The sequence below is a fragment of the Phaseolus vulgaris genome, chromosome 1 (assembly GCF_000499845.2).
Source record: "Phaseolus vulgaris cultivar G19833 chromosome 1, P. vulgaris v2.0, whole genome shotgun sequence".
Classification (NCBI taxonomy): domain Eukaryota; kingdom Viridiplantae; phylum Streptophyta; class Magnoliopsida; order Fabales; family Fabaceae; genus Phaseolus; species Phaseolus vulgaris.
Genome location: NC_023759.2, coordinates 44965579 through 44986073, shown reverse-complemented (window position 1 = coordinate 44986073; position 20495 = coordinate 44965579). Strand labels below are relative to the sequence as shown.

At 30.4% G+C, this 20495-nt stretch overlaps 2 protein-coding genes across 8 annotated transcripts; one reads left to right on the top strand and one right to left on the bottom strand.

The window, feature by feature from the left end:
- The first annotated feature begins 1710 nt into the window (after positions 1–1710).
- LOC137814581 (heterogeneous nuclear ribonucleoprotein Q) lies at positions 1711–7687 on the top strand. 3 transcript variants are annotated; one of them, XM_068617395.1, is made up of 10 exons: positions 1711–1840; positions 2681–3109; positions 3190–3306; positions 3509–3649; positions 3802–3975; positions 5716–5923; positions 6034–6209; positions 6813–6898; positions 7028–7194; positions 7394–7687. In XM_068617395.1, the coding sequence occupies exons 2-9, from the start codon at positions 2681–2683 to the stop codon at positions 7164–7166; spliced, it is 1470 nt and encodes a 489-aa protein (XP_068473496.1). In that variant the 5' UTR covers positions 1711–1840; the 3' UTR covers positions 7167–7194; positions 7394–7687. The 3 variants fall into 3 exon arrangements, with proteins under 3 accessions (XP_068473496.1, XP_068473495.1, XP_068473494.1); XM_068617394.1 differs by having other exon boundaries at positions 1715–1840; positions 2655–3109; XM_068617393.1 differs by having other exon boundaries at positions 1732–1840; positions 2300–3109.
- Positions 7688–9214: 1527 nt separating this feature from the next.
- LOC137814580 (F-box/kelch-repeat protein At1g57790-like) lies at positions 9215–13047 on the bottom strand. Of its 5 annotated transcripts, XR_011081657.1 has the most exons (5): positions 12871–13031; positions 12716–12772; positions 10861–11977; positions 10706–10757; positions 9215–9658 (listed from the first exon to the last, which is right to left on the bottom strand). XR_011081657.1 is itself a non-coding variant. In XM_068617389.1 (4 exons), the coding sequence occupies exons 1-3, from the start codon at positions 12900–12902 to the stop codon at positions 10879–10881; spliced, it is 1188 nt and encodes a 395-aa protein (XP_068473490.1). In that variant the 5' UTR covers positions 12903–13031; the 3' UTR covers positions 9215–9658; positions 10861–10878. The 5 variants fall into 5 exon arrangements, 3 of the variants coding, with proteins under 3 accessions (XP_068473490.1, XP_068473492.1, XP_068473493.1); XR_011081658.1 differs by lacking the exon at positions 12716–12772 and having other exon boundaries at positions 12871–13047; XM_068617389.1 differs by lacking the exon at positions 10706–10757.
- Positions 13048–20495: the final 7448 nt, after the last annotated feature.

The following is a 20495-nucleotide window of genomic DNA, read 5'->3' as shown; positions in this document are numbered from 1 at the left end:
AATAAAAATAGTATTTACATAACTATATAAAAAAATCACATTTATAGAATACGATTTCTACAATAACTTTCCTTTTTTAAAGTATGTTTTCAAAATTGTTGTTTGAAAAATATATTTTAGAAAAAGTATTTCTGAAAGTTATTCCAAACACCTTATTCTAGAAATATGTTTTGGAAAGCAAATTCCAAAAACATTTTTTAAAGCTTATTTCGAAAGTCGTCAGCTAAAGCACACCTCTCCCTATTATTGAATTCAAAATTCGATATTCTTCTATAACACTCTTATTGGAAAGAAAAAATAAATAAAATTAGTGGCGGGAATGCATGCTGGCCCACCCCTCGTAAGGAGTGCAAACTCATTTCACTGACCCATCTCGCATAAGAGGTAGCATGCGTAATGAATTTTTATTTATATTAAAATTTCATTAATTATAAAAAAAAGTATATTTCTGCTACTAAAAAATAAAAATTTCATCCTTGTTTCAATTCATTCAATTAAGATAAAAATTGTATAAAGGAATTCAAGTATGAGGGTTGTTAGAAGACTTGATTAAAAATAATTAAAATTTTGTTTTACATATATTTTCCCTATATAAGTATGTACTGTATCAAAGTATCTTATCAAAGTTTTGCTACAAAATATTTTAATGAAATCTTTTTTACATATTATTTTTTATTAACAAATTTTAAATATAAAACTTTATTTAAAATTAAATCTATTGTTACTCTTAATATTAACTTTCTTAGATGATTAAATAAAACATTATTTTTTATATTATTTTTTTAAATAAAATAAATTAAAGATCACACTGCAATAATAATGTGAGTGAAGTATATTTTTCTTTTGTAAAAAAGTAAAATAATTATTATTTTTTATTATACGGGCTAACATGTCCCGCCATTGCCTCCATGCAAGATGCGGGTTATGCAGGACAGACCTATGCGGGTCAGCGAGCTAGAATAGTGAGTCTGCCCCATATTTTTTAATAGCGGACAGATGAGACACATGACCCGCCCCGTATTGCTTTTCTTAAATAAAATGACACCTACAACTAAAGGGAACCTATCCGAATCAATTGAAGGCAACAACAAGGATGGAGGAAGGGAAGAACCTACTTTTTAATTATAAACCCTTGAAACATGTGGGGTGCAGGTTTAAAAATGGGGTTACAGGAAGAAAAATCCTTTAAAGAGTGGTAGATGAAGGTGAGACTGTTTCTTCTTGCACCTCCATATGTTCTTTTGTCACCCTCATACAAAATATGAAAATACCTTTTTATCCTTTTTCTATCATTCCCATATTTTGGAAGTTACTCTTGGATTCATAAATAACTTACAAATTACGTAATCTAGAATATATTTTTAAAAATAGGATTTTGGATTATATAATCTAGAAGTATGGATTTGAGAGTAACTTTTGAATTATGTAATCTGAATATGCATTTAAAAAAGACTTATGAATTACATAATCCATACAAAAGGTAATCATGCTTATGAAAGAAGGTCCAAATATGTAATCCAAAAACTAATTACAAATTTGGAAAAAGACTTTTGTATTACGTAATTCATAATATTACAAAATGAACAATTTTGGAAATACCAAAATTTATGGAGGTGGGAGAAGAAGATATTGAGATCCAGGGAGAAATAGTCTGAAGGTGATTCAGAAGGCCCGGTCCAAAGGCCCAAGGCAAAATCCCTCTCTACACCACCTAGCAACAGTGAATTTCGCCACCACAACTGCATAAACATAAGGCGCGCGCGCGCAGAAAGGATTAGGGTTTCGAACGTAACGATTTTTGAGCTTCTGTTTCGATTTTGATTTCGACCTGCTCAATTAGGTACTTTCTCTCTTCTTCATGTAGTTTTTGATAATGCACAAATTGGCATGGCTGTATATATGTAGAATCTCGTAATCTTGCGAAACAGATGCAAGAATGATGTTTCGTTAGTTTCTTTGACCCGGCTATTCTACTAGCAAATTGTTCAATGGCTCTTAGTTAGCACTTTCTTATGTAGAATTTCATAATGAAAGCTCTATGTTTCTTATGGAGCAGTAACATTGCTTTTATATCTCAAAATAACTGAGATAAGATAATATGACGTATCTTAGTTTCCAATCAAACCTAGTTTAGCAGGGAGAGCACTGGAGTAGAATTTTCTGTTCTTTACTTTTACTTTCTCTCTCACCCTTTGTCATGTAAACTTTTATGTTTATTTTATTTGATGTTCAGATTCTTATTTTTTACTTTTGTTCCTTTCCCACTCTGTTCTGTGTGCATTGTCCTCCGACAAAATAGTTAAACAATTAACTGGCCTCTATTTTCTGGGCAATTCTCGGCATCTAAGTATCGAGAAATTCTGACATTCATTTCTCCGTAGATGTTTTCTGTCTTTGATTGCCCTGTTGAGCATTTCTACCCTCTTGATTTTTCTTTGAGAGTTCTCTCTTGCCTGTCTCTGTTACTTTTGTTGCTATGTTACAATGATCCCTAGATTAAATCAACCATATTGCTACTCCTTGGTCCATACCCCATGGAACAGTTTCAATCAAAATTCTTTCTCTGCTATTCCAATTGGCCTCTCATATTGTTTCCCCCTTACCATGTTTGCAATCTCTCTTCAATACTTCTGGCATATGTGCTTCCTTCACAGTTCCCCTGCGAGTTTGCTTTTTCTAGATGCAAAAAATGCCTGGGACAGGGCAGAGAGATGTAGTGGTAAAAAATCCAGAGTCACCAGAGGGAAACAGTGAGCCTGAGAAACCTACAGATTCTGATGAGCAAGTAGACTTTGATGGGGACAATGATCAAGAGGAGACAATGGAGGAGGAAGAAGTTGAGTATGAAGAAGTAGAGGAGGAGGAAGAAGTGGAAGAAGAAGAAGAGGAAGAGGAGGAGGAGGAGGAAGAAGAAGAAGAAGAAGAGACTAAGCCTTCAGATGGTGAAGATGAGACAAGAGTGACACACACTGAAGATGAGAAAAAGAAACATGCTGAGCTTCTTGCGCTTCCCCCTCATGGGTCCGAGGTATACATTGGAGGCATTCCTCAAAAAGTTTCTGAAGAAGATTTGAAGGTATTTTGTCAATCTGTGGGAGAAGTTTCTGAGGTTAGATACATGAAATTCTTCTATTCTTTTTCTTTTCCCTTTTTCATGTATTTCTTCCTAAACTGATTAAATTTGTACAGGTTAGGATAATGAAGGGCAAAGAATCCGGTGAAGCAAAAGGCTATGCTTTTGTGACCTTCAAGACAAAGGATTTGGCATGTAAGGCTATTAAGGAGCTGAACAACTCTGAATTTAAGGTATTTCGGTACACTAGTTGTTACTATTTTTTCTAATCTGTAGTTGTTATCCTGTTCATTGATTAGGTCATCTACTCCTGTACTCCAGTGTCCTGTTTTTGTCATTTATCTTATAATTTAAAATTTCTATATCCTATCTGTTTAGCTGGCCAGTGGCACTGTTATTTGAATTAAGTCACTTTCTTTTTTTCTGAGTTTTCAGGGAAAAAGAATAAAGTGCTCAACATCTCAAGCTAAGCACCGGTTGTTCATTGGTAATGTTCCTAGAAATTGGACTGAAGAAAATATGAAGAAAGTTGTTGCAGAGATTGGCCCTGGAGTCATTTCTGTGGAACTGATGAAGGTTTGTTTGACATTTTTTCTATTATATGTCATATAGTATGATTTAAGTTTGCTAACTCGTGTTTAAAGTTTGTTCTCGTCACCAAAACTATTAAGTGTGATGTATAAAAGGTAATTTCTGCCTTGACCTGACAAACTGTTTCATTGTTACAGGACCCACAGATTTCTGGTCGGAACCGGGGATTTGCTTTTATTGAGTATTACAACAATGCTTGTGCAGAATATTCAAGGCAGAAAATGTCAAACTCAACCTTTAAACTTGGCAGTAATGCTCCAACAGTTAGCTGGGCCGATCCAAGGAATTATGAATCATCTACAAACTCTCAGGTGATTTATTATATAGTTAAATTTTATGAATAAATTCCCTTAACATTTTGAAGAAAAAGGCCTGTATGGCTATATTTTTTGCTGAGAGATAAATCTAGATCATATTTTTTGATACTTTTGCATTGCTACAGTTTATATTGTATAGCATAATGCAACGATTTGAATGATGTCTCATTTTTTGAACAAGATATGAGTATTGAATACTATTCAAAATGGCAACAATATGCAAATAAACATGAAAAAAACTTATATTTGTGAAAGACTTAATTCATATGAAAATGAAAACAATGGGATTGTTTTTTCGATTCTACTCCTATTTATAAGTTTCATTTAAGATGCCTTTTCTTTTTGTTAATAAAAATATGGACAACATACATGATTTGTTCCTTCATGCTCTCAACTGATTAATATTGATACATCTTCTCTTTGTATATATACTTTCTTATCATAAAGTTATATTTCTATCTTTTTCCACTGGGTGTAAAACACTTACACCTTGTTTTCAAGAGTGAAAGAAATATAAACGAAATTGATTCAGAATTTAATGAGTAATTTTCACTCTAAAATATTCGAAATTTTCAGATGAATTCATAATAATTTTAAAGCAAAATATTTTCATTAGTTTAAAACGGATAAACCTATTATACATTGGGCTTTCCTTGGCCCTGGGTCAATCCCATAAGTATGAGTTGTAATATATTGTTTCTAGGATTATAAGAAATATTAATGAAATTGATTGAGAATTTAATGAGTATTTTTCATTATTAAAAGTTCAGAAAATTTTCAAATAAATTCATAATAGTTTTAAAAAGTTATTTTCATTAGTTTAGAAATATCTGATTTATAGATGTATTATACATTGGGCTCTCCTTGGCCTTGGTTCAATCCTATAAGTATGAGTTATAAGTTATAACAGCTGCAAATAGACATAAAATAAAAGTTGATAATCATACGCAAATTCAAAGGGCAACATTGACGGTGGCAATAAAAAGAGGATATAATGCAGACAAATTTTAGAGTCTGCAAGAGGACACCTCCAATCAGCACACTAAAAGAATATAACATAAAGCAGTGTGTTAATCCATGCCAAAGAAAAGCACCATGCATCATACTTAGTGTGGCTTTTTTCAAACTGTGTTGTTGGTGGTGACACTTCCATTGCTAGTACTACTGTCTACTTTGGTGATATATCACCTGCCAATTGGCATTGAAGCTAAGACAAAAAGGGGTTCAGCTTATCCAAATTGTTTCTACAAGCCCAATGCACACAACTGAAAAAAAAAACACTTAGATAATTTGGATTCTCCATTTTCTGCCTTCTTGATGCAGTGTTGCTTCATTCATCTGCTTTGTGTTCTGAGCTATACTATATTGCTATCTGCTCATTAACAGATGGTACTTTTTTTATGAAAAGGGAGATTTATAATAGGAAGAGAGACCTTTTTTAAAAAAAAATGTTATTATTCATCAATTAATTACTGAGTTTTTTAAGATATTAGCGAGTAAAATATTTTGGGAAGACTTAAAGTAAAGACTTTCACTGTCTCACTATTGGGCTGTCCCTGGGATTAAATTTCCTGTATCTTTGGTTGTTGTGTTTCATGTTATATTGTCTGTGCAGCTGTTGTGTTGTGAGAATGAGATTAACTTTCCTGTGGTTTTCCTCATGAAATACTTTTTATATTTTAGTTATGCTTTATAGATTTTTATAATTGACACTCAGTGCTTGTTGCATTACAGGTAAAATCATTGTATGTAAAGAACCTTCCAGGAAACATTACTCAGGATCGTCTTAAGGAGCTGTTTGAACATCATGGAAAAATCACAAAAGTGGTTGTTCCTTCTGCTAAAGCCGGCCAAGAAATGAGCAGATATGGTTTTGTGCACTTTGCTGAAAGGTCAAGTGTCATGAAGGCATTGAAGAACACAGAGAAATATGAAATTGATGGTAGTATTTTTTTTTTCCTTTTTATGATACATTTTTTCTAATATTTTCTTTAAAAATAGTGGACTAGACTGTTACAAATGGTAAGCATTGTCTTCTTTGGGGATGGACAGGACAAACATTGGAGTGTTCACTAGCGAAGCCACAAGCAGATCAGAAGTCATCTGGGGTAGCAAATCAACAGAAGTCAGCCTTACTTCCCACTTATCCACCTCATCTTGGTTATGGTATGGTTGGTGGTGCTTATGGGGCTATAGGTGCAGGATATGGTGCTGCTGGCTTTGCACAAGTAAGTTTCTCTTTGACGGGTTGGGACTCAACTTTTTAGTTTTGCAGTATTTTGAAAAAATAATTGAGGTTTGGAGGTTGGGCTAGGGATACACTTCCCTTGAACATTGCCGCAACTGTGTTGTCTCACCTTGAGAGGTTACAGGAGTGAGTTACACTCTATTAATTGTAATGCTTGAAAAAAATTATCAAGTTTGATGATTAATGCCTTGAACATTCCCCACTAAATTTCATTTGCAGTAAATGATCCCTAACAGTTAGGTGTCTTTTTAATTTAGTTGTTGATGTTCTTGTGATTCATAATATCTATTACCAATACATATCAATACACATACCAACTTGAGTATTGATAACAGATATAATGGTTGACGTTAATCTAATTATTGTGTGATTAATATGATTTGAACAATTCATGCATGAAAAATTGTAACTGCTGTACCCAGTTTAACTATATCCACTCTTTTTGCTCTCTACCTTTATTCAAGAGTTACATTTAACTAAATGAAATGCGATCCTCTCCGCTCTTTTAAGCAACACTGCTGATACTGGTGCTTGTATGCCTCTATATGTCTCTAACCAATGTTGATGTCCTTAAAATCTGCAGCCGTTGATGTATGGTCCTGGACCAACCCCTCCTGGCATGACAATGATACCGATGCTTTTACCAGATGGAAGGATTGGATATGTATTGTGAGTATAACGATTTATATAGTTTTAGATGTTCAACCTATAATTTTATTTTTTTCACCATTAATTAACAATTTACTAATGGAAACATCTATATCTGAGTTTTTTTGCTTTTCTCCGTGATGCATATAGGCAACAACCAGGGTTTCAACAGCCTGCTCCAATGCTGGAATCCCAACATGGGAGGAGTGGCAGCGGTAGTTCAAGCAGTGGGAAACGCAATAATGATAATAACCGCAATCGTGGGTATGGCCGATATCATCCCTACTAAATGAACTTTAAGGAGCTAGGAAATTGAGGTTTGTTCCTACTTGTTAGTGTTTTACCTCCGTCAATTCTGAATTAGTTTTGTGGCTGAACAAATAAATTCTGGAGAAAAAATCCAGCATGTATCATCCCTACTAAATGATGGACTTGCAATTCGATTCATGTATATTTGTTGAAATACATAGTTATAATGACTTGCATTTTCTTCGTTTATCTCTGAATGATGGACAGTTTATGAAACGGGAATTTTCTGATATGCTATTCTGTCTTGCACCTGAGGCTTAAATTCTTGACGACTCTATGCACAGAGCCCAACTGATTATAGGACGCAGCTGTGAATGAAGTTGCAATTTTTGTACCAGTACTACAAATTTTTTAAGGCATTTACAGCAGGTTTTCATATAATTTTATTTATTGTCCATCAATTTTGAGTTCAAATTCTTAAATAGACAACAGTGATCTGAAGGACATGATAAATATTACTAGATTCATGAAAATTTATGAAGTAGGTGTTTCAAATGTTTAGCTTGTGGTTTCTATGTATTTATTCGTGATTCTAACCGTGGTTGTAGAAGAAATAGAATTTTAGAACGAAGTTATCTGTAACATTAGACTGTAAGCAATATTTTATCTTTAGAAGTATAATTTATCTACTGTCAATTCAAGGAGTTTAATAACTCCTTCCAAAAAAAAAAAAGGACGAATGATACCATTTTTATATACTCCATTTCAGTTGCGGATATTCCAAAATTAACAGAACATGAACACGGGACTCGACTCGAGAAAGTTTGCAATGTATCATTCTAATATAATCTTTTTAGGATTTACGGATTAGGCAATTCACAATTTATACTTTTTTAAGTGATCTCAGTTTTTTTTATTAGGAATATTTTTCATTTCTTAGCTATTTCCTATTTGTACAATAATTCGTTTTGGGTTTAATCTTTATTCTTTCTATTTACAGTTTTGAAATTTTACTTTCTTAAATGGAAACGACTTCAAAAAGGTGAGATTGGAGTTTGAAGAGAGAAATTCAGATATTTTTCATTTTAAATAAAAGTTTAATATTTTAGCAGATGAGCTTTTTGTAGAAAAGGTTTAACATAATATAATTAGTTGAAGTTGTAAATATCCAGCAGAAATAAGAATTTGGTAACTTTAAAATATAAAAACGAATGTAAGATTGAATTTGTTTGATTTTAAAAATAAAGGAATAAAATTAACATAAAATAACGTGAGGCAAATCATGCAATTCATACCGAGCAGATAAATATATATTTACAATTATACCAATAATAAATTAATATATTTTCACTATTAATTTATATGGTTTAAATTTTCAATTTATTGTTAGGTCTTTTGAGGAGTGAATCCATTTTATATAAGAGATTATGAAATTAACTCTAATTTAAAAATTTTAAAGTAATAGGTTTGTATATTATTTTTGTTGTGTTTTACTCTTTTTTTTATGTTACTCGACTTTATTCTGTTGCTTATGATTTAAATTCACTTTATTCTATTAGATCTCTTCGTTCCCATAGAGTTCAAATCTAATAATAGTACACTTTTATTGAAGTTTGCCTGAAGGGAGATGTGGCAAGTAACTTTTCGTGTTCAATTTCAAAGGGCTCACACACTATTTTTTATTAGTTGTGGCTTTTCTTGTATCCAAGAGAAATCATGCATACTACATGATTTCTATGAAACAAATTACACTTGCAAACACTAAAGACGCTCCCAACTTCCAAAAGCAGAACTGAAACGTATTGCCCCCATCTTCCGATTCACGATAACGGATACGATTTCACCCTCCACGATACGAATCACAAAACGATTTCGTATTGTGTAAATCAACGTGAATTTTAAAAAATGAGTAAATAAAAAAAATAAACATAAACTATTCGCTACTTGTATCCCGATTCTACTACCATGATTGAGAGTGCACTAATATGATTCCTTCCACTTAACAAATATAGGTAAAACTGAATTAGTAGACAAACTAAACTAAGATTAATAGCCATTGTAAAAAGAAGCTGTGAATCATGCCCAAAATACTAAAAAATGTCTTTATTAATATAAAACTAATTTTCTGCATAAGAACTGTGTTGGGGGCAAAAATTCTTAATAGTCGAGGATCAACAGAGACAAAATGAACAAAAGGGGGCACGTCTTTTTCGCTTCCCTCTTGGAGATGTCCATTCCTTCAGATATAATAAACTACTGATCATGCCCGAAATAATAATTAATAAATCACTAGATTAGCATAAACTCTAACGTCTTCTGCTGTGCTGAGCCAAAAAAATCTTAATGTTCCAGGATCTGCAAAGACGATAACCAAGGAGGCATGTCTTTTCCTTTCCCTCTCACAGGGGTCCCTTCCTTCACATATAACTTCAGTTGTACACATACATTAGCCTCCTACATGCAGCCTGAAAACAGGGCATGCTTCCGAATATTCACATGTTCTGCATTGGGAATTGACGTTGAATCAAAATGCTGCATACAAACATACACATCATGTCAGGAAATGTCGACATACAGAAGGAGCAAACTGTAAAGCAAAAGAGGGAGAGCGAAAACTCCACACATAGTAAGGTATAGGAGAAGTAATCTATAATCTAATAAAATATTTCAATTTGAAACAGAAAGTTTGATCTTCCCATACTTCATTTGAAAACAAGATATATTTGATCAATCAACAGATTGGTCCAATCAGTTTAACCACCCAAGAAAGAAAATAAATCCTGAGGTTACTAGTTGCTACAGAACCCTGCAACAACTGAATTCCCAATCACAGACCACTTCAGCACACACTGGCCCTTGCCTAGACAAGGCTTGCCAAGTATGTTCTTAATATTTTGAGAAATGCAGGTGTATAATTTCACCATCAAACTGAATTAAGAAAAACATGGATGCCAGTTGATGCACTTAGTAATAGGTTGTCTAAGCCAGTCAACTTTAATTATATGTTGGCTCTAACTAGATGAGAAGGTAACAAGGCAATACAAAACTCACAATTTGATAATATTAACTACCCAACTTTTACAAAGAGTTTCACAAAATTTGAAGCTGAATGAAAATAAGAGAAATATATTAAATTAGTATTGAAATTTTTAAAAATATGAATTATAAAATCTAGTATACAGTACACGTGACTTAACTTGGTTCCTTCTGCCATTCCAACATTAAACAAAGTGCCTTTAAAATACAATGCAGGCACACAATTATGTTTTGCAGTTTTACCTGTAACTTTTATCCTTTCAAATTTCCATAGCCAATGATCAAGAACATTCGACTGTAATCATACCATATGACAACATGACACCTAAAGCAGAAAATTTTCAAATTTGCTTACAGTCATTCAATGCATAAGATCCAAAAATGGAGATGCTAGTAGTGGACATGTAACCACTGGAATCCAGTTAAGATTTGCATATAACTTACACTGATAAAAATGCATGCAGCCAGGATTAATTTTTAAGGGGCAAGCATTGATAAACAATCAAGATTAAGAACATTAAAGAAAACTTCAAATTTACATGCATTAATTAGAAAAGCATAAACTAGTTGCTCCATAAATGTCTCATTATGCTAGCTACAAAAGCACAGATTCAACAGTTATACACGGTTAAAGCCTTGGGTGATAAAACGAAGTAGAAAAACATTCTCTACACAATACGGACTTTGTAAATGCTTACTTGTTTCACTAAAATTCTTCACATGCAAACAGAAAAGTCCTTTGGTGGTTCAATCCAGATGTTCTCAAAAGGGTCTTGTTCTCCCCAGTCATGACACTGTTTACGGGGATAGTATCTATAGTCATCAAGAGAGAATGATATGCAACGCTTTCCATAGAAACGAACTTTAGAGAAGTAGACATTGTTCCTCATTATTCCAATTAGGTCAGTCCTGGAATGAGATGACAAAAAACTAGCAAAAAGAGTAACTCCATCTAGAGTTCTCATCTCTTCCCATTTCATTAATGTCTGATCTAACTTAAAAATAATGGGGTTTTCACTACAGCATGTATAAATTACTAATATATCTCCTCCATGCTCTGTCATAAATTTACCCTTCCACCAGTTTTTGGCAAAAAAATTCTCTGGGCATTTAGGTGGAGGTACTGCCAGAACATTCCAAATACATTCAACTGGGTCAAACACCCCAAGCCAACCTGTGAGGCTCAAACAATAAAATAACCCATTACAAAAGACAAGCTTATTCCAAATGCTACTGACAAAGGGCAAGCGGTTTGGGTGATTGATAGTGGTCCATTCTGTTGCCCCAGGATAACAAGTGCTAATAGCTACAACAGTAGGACTAACATGCTTAACAGTAAACAGAACACAGTCAGGTGATGTTGGAGCACAAGAGAAGGCCACAATCTGGTATGTCATCTCAAATCTTGGCAGTTTTATCAGCTCCCGAGTGAAGGGATTAAAGAAGAATACTCGGTGAGTTCTGGGACGGTATAGCAATAACCAACCATCTTTTGTATAACAAACTCTGGATCCATTCAACTCTGGCAACTCAAGGGTGTAGGTCTTACGCTGCACAGGATCATAGAATTCATAACAGTCACCAAATTTTGGAAAATACATAAGCCATGGTGATTGGCTTACTATACGGACATCACTAGCAACAGAATGCCATCTCTTGCAAACAGAAGAAGCACGGATGTTATCAGCAAGGATCAATCGGGACAAGATTAATTCTAAGAGTTCAGCAGGGAGATCAGCCCAGGATTGCAGCTCCAAATTTTCACTTTTCCCCTCATCAACTGCTCTTCTATTATCTGTGATTGTGTCGCTTAGCCTGAATATAAAGGATTAGCATAAGCATGCAAGATAAAAGTGAAACAAAATCCAACAAAAAACTGATGATGCAACAAGAAGCAAATAAAAATAAAGAGGCAAGATTTTGTGAGTAGAAACAGTTTTTCATCCCAACAAAGATGTAATTCAATCTATCTTCTAGCAGTTTAGGGAAATCTCAAATAAAGAACAGAAAAAATATTTAAACAGAACAATGGCATAGACATTCAACCAACTTGTATCTTTTATCAAAACTTGTAAATGTCTTAGGTACATAAATTTGAGGGTATAAAATATATCATACTGCCACCATTAACGATCTACAGGAGCATTCCACAACCATCAACCCAGTCATGACCAATTACAGCTCCGAGAGAAAGGACAGCAGATCAATAATAAACTTCAGATACAGGCAAAAGTGTAGATGAAACAAGAAAATTCCATCAAATTGGAAATAAGAAAACATACAAGTAGCAACTATCACTTAAAAGTCAGTACAATAGCATTCTAGATAACTGAGGATCCAAAAACAGCATGCAGACAACCTAAAAGTTACAATCTCAGCTACTGAAATTAGGTCAACCCATTCTTCACCTCAATCGTCTAAATCAAATACTGATCCGATCCACAAACCCTAGAAAACATTCTCAATTACGAACCAAGTAAATTAGGGCCAAACAACTTTCTTTTTTGCGAAATTCAAACTCAATAGTAAAAAAGGAACTAAAGAAAAACCGACATATCCTGCAAATCCGTACTGATCCGGCATTGAAACCGTGGGGAATGCCTCATGTCCCTATAAACTACGCAAATTAATAAAATAATAATAATAATAATAGAGAAATACACAGAGTTGCGAAGTTCAAATTGGGACTAAGGATGAACAGAACTTACAATTTCAACTTCCTCTTTCTCTTCCCCGACATTTTTCGAAGCCAATTGGCTAACGAAGTTGCGTTTTAGAGAGAGAAAGGAGAATTTTGCGTTCCAGACAGAGAGAGAAAGAGAGGATGAAGTTGCTTGCTACACTCCACAACTGCACAAAAAAGGTTAAGAGCACATGAACAACACGTGTGAGTGACTCACACTTATACAAATAATACCCTGTGAACACTTCCACAGCCACCGCTACACCCATCAACCCTCACGTGATTGATCATGACGTGTCAGAGATCGGTGGGTATCTCTTCCATGTTTCTCATCACATTGTAAGATTTTGTGCACTCTGGTCAAAGTCAAATCTGTTCACTCCTTTTCAATTTTACAATTCCTATCATTATATTTTCTCTACATTATTCTCACCCTAAAATTATCGTATCCAATAATTTATCTATAGATTAAATTATAGATTTGATTTCACCATAAATAGATTATACTTTTGGTTTAAACATATATTTGTTTCATTATGATTTAATTACGAATCTAAACAGTTGAATAAATAAACTCCAAACTATAGTAAATTTTCAACTATATCCTTCATATATATAACGTTATTATATGTTGGTGAATTATTTGAACTTTGTAATTTTCCAATTGATTTTTTTTACTTTTCTAGCTAAAATTATATGGGAGAAATCTTTAAATGATAATTATAATATATTAACAAATCTTTATCTGTCCATGATAAGTTACAAATGTAAAAGTTTAAAGTTTAAAAAAATCCTGAAACCCTATAACATTAAGTAATTATTATGTAAAAACTTTTTTAATTATAATGTTAGATAGTTAATTAAAAACTTTTTTAGACGTTTTAAAATAGGTATTATTCAAGTTAGTAATTTTACTGTATGTAATATTAGAAAATAGTTTTATATATATAGTTGATTTTTTTAAGACATCATAGTTATCTTTGATAAAAGTTAAAATTATTTAAATTGGATGAATGATTATGAACGATAAAAAAATCATCTAAATATTTAACATAATTATGTACTAATGCTTTGGTTAAAATATTGTGTATTAAATAATGTATTATTTGCTCTAATGAAGTGTATTTCGAAATAGAAAAGCCAAATTTGCACTCTTCTATCGTCGTATACGGTATATCGTAATTACCTTGAAGCAAATAAAGAGTTAAAAATAAATGACGAATGTTAAAAAAAATTAGGATGCAGGTAGAAATACTTATCATTATATTAACTTGTTTATTCATTGGTTATTACTATATATACTCCCTTATTTTATTAACACTCTCCTTTTATTTTATTTTTCAAAAATACCCAAATTGTACGCTCACCTTTGTCTTCACCACCCCTATGATATGATCACTCCCGTGCCCATTTCACTTCCTCCTACAATCAAACTCTAATATTATATTAAGGAATTAGATTTTAAATTTAAGTAATCACTATAAAATTAACTTATAATATAAAATTTGGAGTTACTTATATACTATCTTATATTTAGTTAATGTACTCAACTTCTCTAAAATAATTTAATTTTACTGTGTTTATATTTTTTGTTATTATTAGATGATAAAAATATGTCGTATAATATTTTAGATTTTAAGTTGTAACATACTGTTTTAGTATCAATTATTTTTATTTTTTATTTTTTATCTTTTTTATGTGCTATATAAATATAACACTCGTAAGTGTGCAATAATTTTTTATTAATAAAATATATCATTTTCTTTTTTCATTTCCCTTCTTTCTCTATATAAGATATACAAAATTAATATGGTATCTTGCTCTCGGCTAAGCATAAACCAAAAGATATCATTGATAGGTAGGTACAAGGCTCCTTTGGTTGCCAAAGATATTGAGACTTTCTCTATGGTAGTTAAAATTACCACAATTCGATTTATTTTGTCTTTAGCAAGTGTTAAGGGATGAATTCTTCATCATTTAGATGTGAATAATGTTTTTCTTCATGACGATCTTGGTGAAGAAATTTACATGACTCTTCTCGCAGGCCTTACTCTTTCTCATCCCACACAAGTTTGTAAACTTACAAAATCTTTATATGAACTAAAGCAGGAGAGTCGACAATGAAACTCAAAACTAACTTTGTAATACAACTTGGTTATGTTCAAAGTACAGTTAATCATTCTTTATTTATTCGCACAAACAATCATTCCTTCACCCTGTTGATATATTTTGATAACATTATGTTGGTTGGCAATAATCTTTAGGAAATTTACTCACACTAGGCCTGATATCAGTTTTGCAGCTCATAAACTCAGTCAGTTTATTTCAAATCCACAAGAACCTCATATGACAGCATCTCGTTGTGTATTACGATATTTGAAAGGATGTCTTGGTTTTGGTCTATTCTTTTCTAGTAATAGTAAAATTGTTATCAAAGTTTTTTTCTGATTCAGATTGCGGAACTTGCATGGATTCTAGAAGGTTTATAACTGGTTATTGTGTGTTTATGGGAAACTCTTTAATTTCATGGAAGTCTAAAAAGCAGTCTACAAAGAATTCCACAAAGGTCTCATTCATTTAATTCAAGTTTCTTCCTTTAATCTAGTGGTTGATATGTTGACCAAACTTTTGCATCCTCATGAAAGATATACATGTTTCAGCGCTATTAGATGATAAAAATGATCTCATATAATATTTTATCTATTGTAACTGCTCTATCGATTCTGTTGGAACTGCTTTATCGGTTGTAACAGCTCTATCGGTGGTCGTAACTACTCTATCACTATTAGTTTTTTTTTTTTTTTTATCTTTTATCTTTTTATGTGCCTTATAAATATAACACTCAATAATGTAAGTCTGCAACAATTATTGATTAATAAAATATATATTTTTTTAATGAGATATACAAAAACGAATAGTTATTACTATTTTCGGGTTGAGAAATTTGAAAATGGTTACATGATCAGAACCGTAGTATTTGCATCCTTTTCAAGCACTGCATTGTGGTTCGTAATTTCAAAATGGGCAACATTTTTTTTTCAGAGAATGGAGGATAGTTTGTAATGTGTATTAAGAGAAAAGTAGATGTTACTTGCAAAATCATTTCATGATCAATAAAAAAAGAAATGTAGATTGGGAAAAATAGAAAAGGGTTAAAGTCATATATGGAAAAGAACATACGCATATTGGATCCAATTTCAGAGACTGAAACAGTAACCATTGTGTAAATTGAAGAAAGGGTGTGTAATATCTAGTTTTTTTAAAATAATAAAAAAGGGGAGTGTAGCAGTAAAATTAGAGTGCAAATAGCATTTTTCTTGTTACTCTCTATCTTTTTTGGTCTTGAGATGAAAATTACTGCACAATTGGCCGGTATTTCTTCCTACATCTCATAAGTAAAATGATCAAATATCACATTCACTCTAATTCTGAAAAACTTTTATCCAAAATATATTTAAGAAAAATTATTCTAAAAAACACATTCTATAATGTATTATAAAGTTCCATAAAGTGTATTCAAGAAATCCTTTTCTGAAAAATATTTTTTAAATTTTTTTGTTCATTTCCAGAAAATGTTTTCTGAAATATATTTATAAATTCTAAAAAGGAATGTTCCAGAAATTTTTTTGAAAAAAATAATCTGAAAGTCATTTAAAATAGAGAGTAAAATAGTCTTTTTCAAAATTATGCGGTGCACGAGAAGTTGATAGGAAGAAACACGCACAATTGGTGGAGACTGTTTCTTCCTGTGGAGGTGCAGAAAGAAACAGCCTTAGCGGATTACAGAGGAGGGCGAGGCCCAGGTCTTTATACTGAACAGGCAAAATAATTATAAATGTTGGCCCAAAATTTAAAAGATTCGTAAATAAAATATAATGCTGTAGGATCAATTTAGATTTTTATTAATATTTAATGAATACAAAAATAAATTTTATTATTTTATTTAATTTTTATATAATAAGAAAATAATGTTAGGAATTATATCTTCTCATAAATAACGAGACTATAACATACTAGCGGGAACACAGACACCTGTGTATCCGCATTTTTTATTTTTTTTCTTTGATAATTTTTTTATTTTTTAAAATCAATTTCTCTTAATAACATTAAAATTAGAAGTTAAAGAGTATATAGTTAAAGAGTAGTGTGTATTTGCATTTTTTATTTCTTTTTCTTTAGTAATTTTTTATTCTTCAAAAACAATTTCTCTTAATAACATTAAAATGAGAAGTTAAAGAGTAGCTTAATAAAATAGTGGAGAACGGTAATTAAAAGTTACATATGGTAAAGAGAATGAATGAATTTTCTAAATTTAAAATGACATTATCATCATCATCATTATGTTGAATTCAAAACCGTCACTCAAGATAGAAAATAATTAAATAGAATTTGAGTTTTATATTTTTTTATAATTTTTAATATTTTATTAATTATGGGTAAAAATATATGTATTTGGTAATAGTTAAAATTTATTTAATACATTGCGTACCAAATCTCCACTCTCCTACGTGGTCCACAAAATATTACAAATATCTTTAATTTTTTATTTAATAGAGAAGAAGATCTTTAAAACAGAAAAGTAACTAATCCATCTCTCCACTCTTTCCACTCTCCAGTTAAATAATAACAAATAAAATAAATTAAAAAATTAAAAAATTATTTTATTAGTTTTTGAAATTATAAAATGTCCAAATAACCAAAATAAATTAATACAATAAATTATTAAGTAAGGATAAAATGGAAAAAAAAAATTAAGAGTACTTAAGAGGGGAATAAGAAATGACACAATGACCATAATACAATAATAAAATTAAATATTAATATAAAGATAAAATAGAAAAAAAAAATTTAAGAACAGTTAAGTTAAGAGGGGAATCCCCTTTATATATAGATATAGATAATTTATGTAAAAAAGTTTATAAGTTATGTGATATTTTTTAAGTGCTCTTATAGCTTTAAATTTGAAGTATTATTTTTGTGAATTGAGTTCACTCTATCCAATTATATTCTTGTAGAGTGGGTTGAATTTTTGGGTTAGGTTGAGTTTTGTTTAGTGTTTCAATCAAAACTAGATTAAGTAATAAATTCATAAATTCAAAATCTAATTCAATCCAATTATATAATAAAATATCATTTACCTAATAATTTTATTTTTAAAATATATTTTTTATTGTTATAGATCACATAAATTAATTGTTCTGTGTTAGAGATTAGGTAGTTCAAGTCAAATGAGATAATAACACTTACTTGTTATTATATATCAAATAGAAAGAGTGTTATCAAGTAGAAAAAGTAATACTCTGATTATAAATTAAATTTTAATTTTTGATTTATTGTTAAGTGTAATGAAGATTAGACAAGTCAAATTAACTCTAATCATGACTCTTAAATCACTACATTATTAAGTTGAGTTATAACTTTTAATATAGTAATAATTATTTGATCTAACATTTATCATATAAGTATTTTTTTCATATATTTTGTAAGCATACACTAAATATTAAGAAACATTACAAATGTTTTTGTTGATGTTTTTTTTTTGAAAAGGTAGCAACTTTTCAAAAATTACCCGATTGTGTTACTGGATAAAAAATAATTAAACTTGATCTATATATAATAAAACTATGCAATTGCAGTGAAAAAATATTATGTTAATGATTCTTTTTCTACACTTTAAACTCTTACATCTCACATCTTTGGAATCTGAAGCAAATCAAGTGGTGCTTATATATGCTATATTCTTAATTAACGAGAGATTATTAAGCATATAGCTAAAGATGTTTTAACAAACTTTGAAATTAAACCTATCTTTATACAATATGATAACTTATATAATATAAGTGATATAATATTTATTGACTAGTTCAATGTGTACACTTGATATGGATGGTCTACAAACTTCATTTGGGAGGAACTTGGACTATTCAAATACTTTTATGGAAACTGTTTCTCCATCATAGTTGGAAGATATTTCCTTCTACATATAAGAATTTATAATATTTTATAAAATATAAGCGAAGTAATTTTTATTTTGATTTTATAAGATTAAGTTACATTTAAAGTATAATTTTTAATATAGTATTAGAATATTTTAATCCTATATCAGCTATAATTTATTAGATTTATCAGTTATCATATCGTTATTAGACCATTCATAAATATATAGTCTCACGAAATTAACAATTTTAATATGATAGAAAATATTAAAGATGTATAACATTTCATAGTATATATATAAAAGAATGCAAACCTCAACTTATAAGTTAATTTTTATAAGATTAAATTATGTTTAAAATTTATTTTTTAATATATTTTTTAAAATATTTATGACAAACTAAAAAATAAATAAAATTTTAAATGTAAAAAATAATCTTATCAATATTATTTCATTAAACTTTAAGTGGGAAATATCTTAAAAATTATTGTATCAATGTTATAATTTCTTATATGTAGAGGAAATATCTTAAAAATTAAAAAAAGATTTATATAGACTTTTATTGGCCTTCATTCTTAAAAAGATGACATTCACCTTAAGCATATAATTATAAAAGAAAAAGAAACCATGACAGGGCCAGCCATTAATTGAGCTAAATATCAAGTGAGCTACAAAATTGAAAGAAGAAGGAAAAGGACAGCACAACTACGTTTGAGCACTTTGAGGAAAGGTGTCGGTCTCAGTGTTTGGATTGGTGACACTACATAATTTCTAAGCAGTTAAAATCTCAAAAAAGTACTTCAACAGTCACTATCAATTTCGTATTAATTTCTTACTCATTTTGTTATGGTTCCTTATATTTTTGTTAAATTATAATTTACGGATAGTTAAAAATATAAACTATAAAAAATCACACCATTTAATTTTACAAGATATTTTTCTCACATTTTTGTTCTCTTCAGCTCACAACTGACTTTCACACGTCATGCAAAAATAAATCCATTCATTTTTTTTTCACGAAAAGATACATATTTTAATATATTTCCATTCCATCACATTCTCAATAAACTATTTAAAATAAATGTTTTAACTATTCCTAAAAAGATAAATATTTTTTACATTATCAAATGATTAAAAATTACTTTGAATATGATTCTGAAAGCAATAATAAAAAAAATTAATTACTTTGAGAATTATTTGAATTAACATTATTTTTAAAATAAATTCATTTTAAAAAACTCGACCTTATATTTTATTTCTGATATATCTAATTCATTTGAATGTAAAAGCATTTTTGAAGACGTCTTTACCCTGTTATCTTTATCAATCAATAACAATCTTTAATATAATTAAATTATATTTAGGAGACGTTCAAGTACTTTCGTCATGCACGTCAATATAATGTGTAATTGTTAAGATTTTTTAATATATATTACTGAGTTGCTTGCAATTGTATATAGCCATATCTTCTTTGCAATATTATAATTAATAGAAAGTTGGTGGAATTAATTAACATAATAATATAAGTTTTGGTTCATCTCATCATTCAACTAATCCATATGTTAATGCTCGTTTGGTTTGGCGTTGGAGACTAAGAATAGAGAAAAAAGAAAAAAAAAGGAAAAAATGGTTTTTCTTATTATAAAAAACTACAACATATATCATTCATAATTGGGCCCTCAAAATAAGCAACTTACGTTTCCTTTTAATTATGT

Excerpts from the sequence above, each read along its gene's own strand:
- LOC137814581 (XM_068617395.1), top strand. The coding sequence starts at position 2,681 with ATGCAAAAAATGCCTGGGACAGGGCAGAGAGATGTAGTGGTAAAAAAT. Across the intron at positions 3,307-3,508 it reads TGAACAACTCTGAATTTAAG|GGAAAAAGAATAAAGTGCTC; the intron begins GTATTTCGGTAC and ends CTGAGTTTTCAG. Across the intron at positions 6,899-7,027 it reads GGAAGGATTGGATATGTATT|GCAACAACCAGGGTTTCAAC; the intron begins GTGAGTATAACG and ends TGATGCATATAG.
- LOC137814580 (XM_068617389.1), bottom strand. The coding sequence starts at position 12,902 with ATGTCGGGGAAGAGAAAGAGGAAGTTGAAATT. Across the intron at positions 12,773-12,870 it reads AGAAAGAGGAAGTTGAAATT|GGACATGAGGCATTCCCCAC; the intron begins GTAAGTTCTGTT and ends CGTAGTTTATAG. Across the intron at positions 11,978-12,715 it reads AGTACGGATTTGCAGGATAT|GCTAAGCGACACAATCACAG; the intron begins GTCGGTTTTTCT and ends CTTTATATTCAG.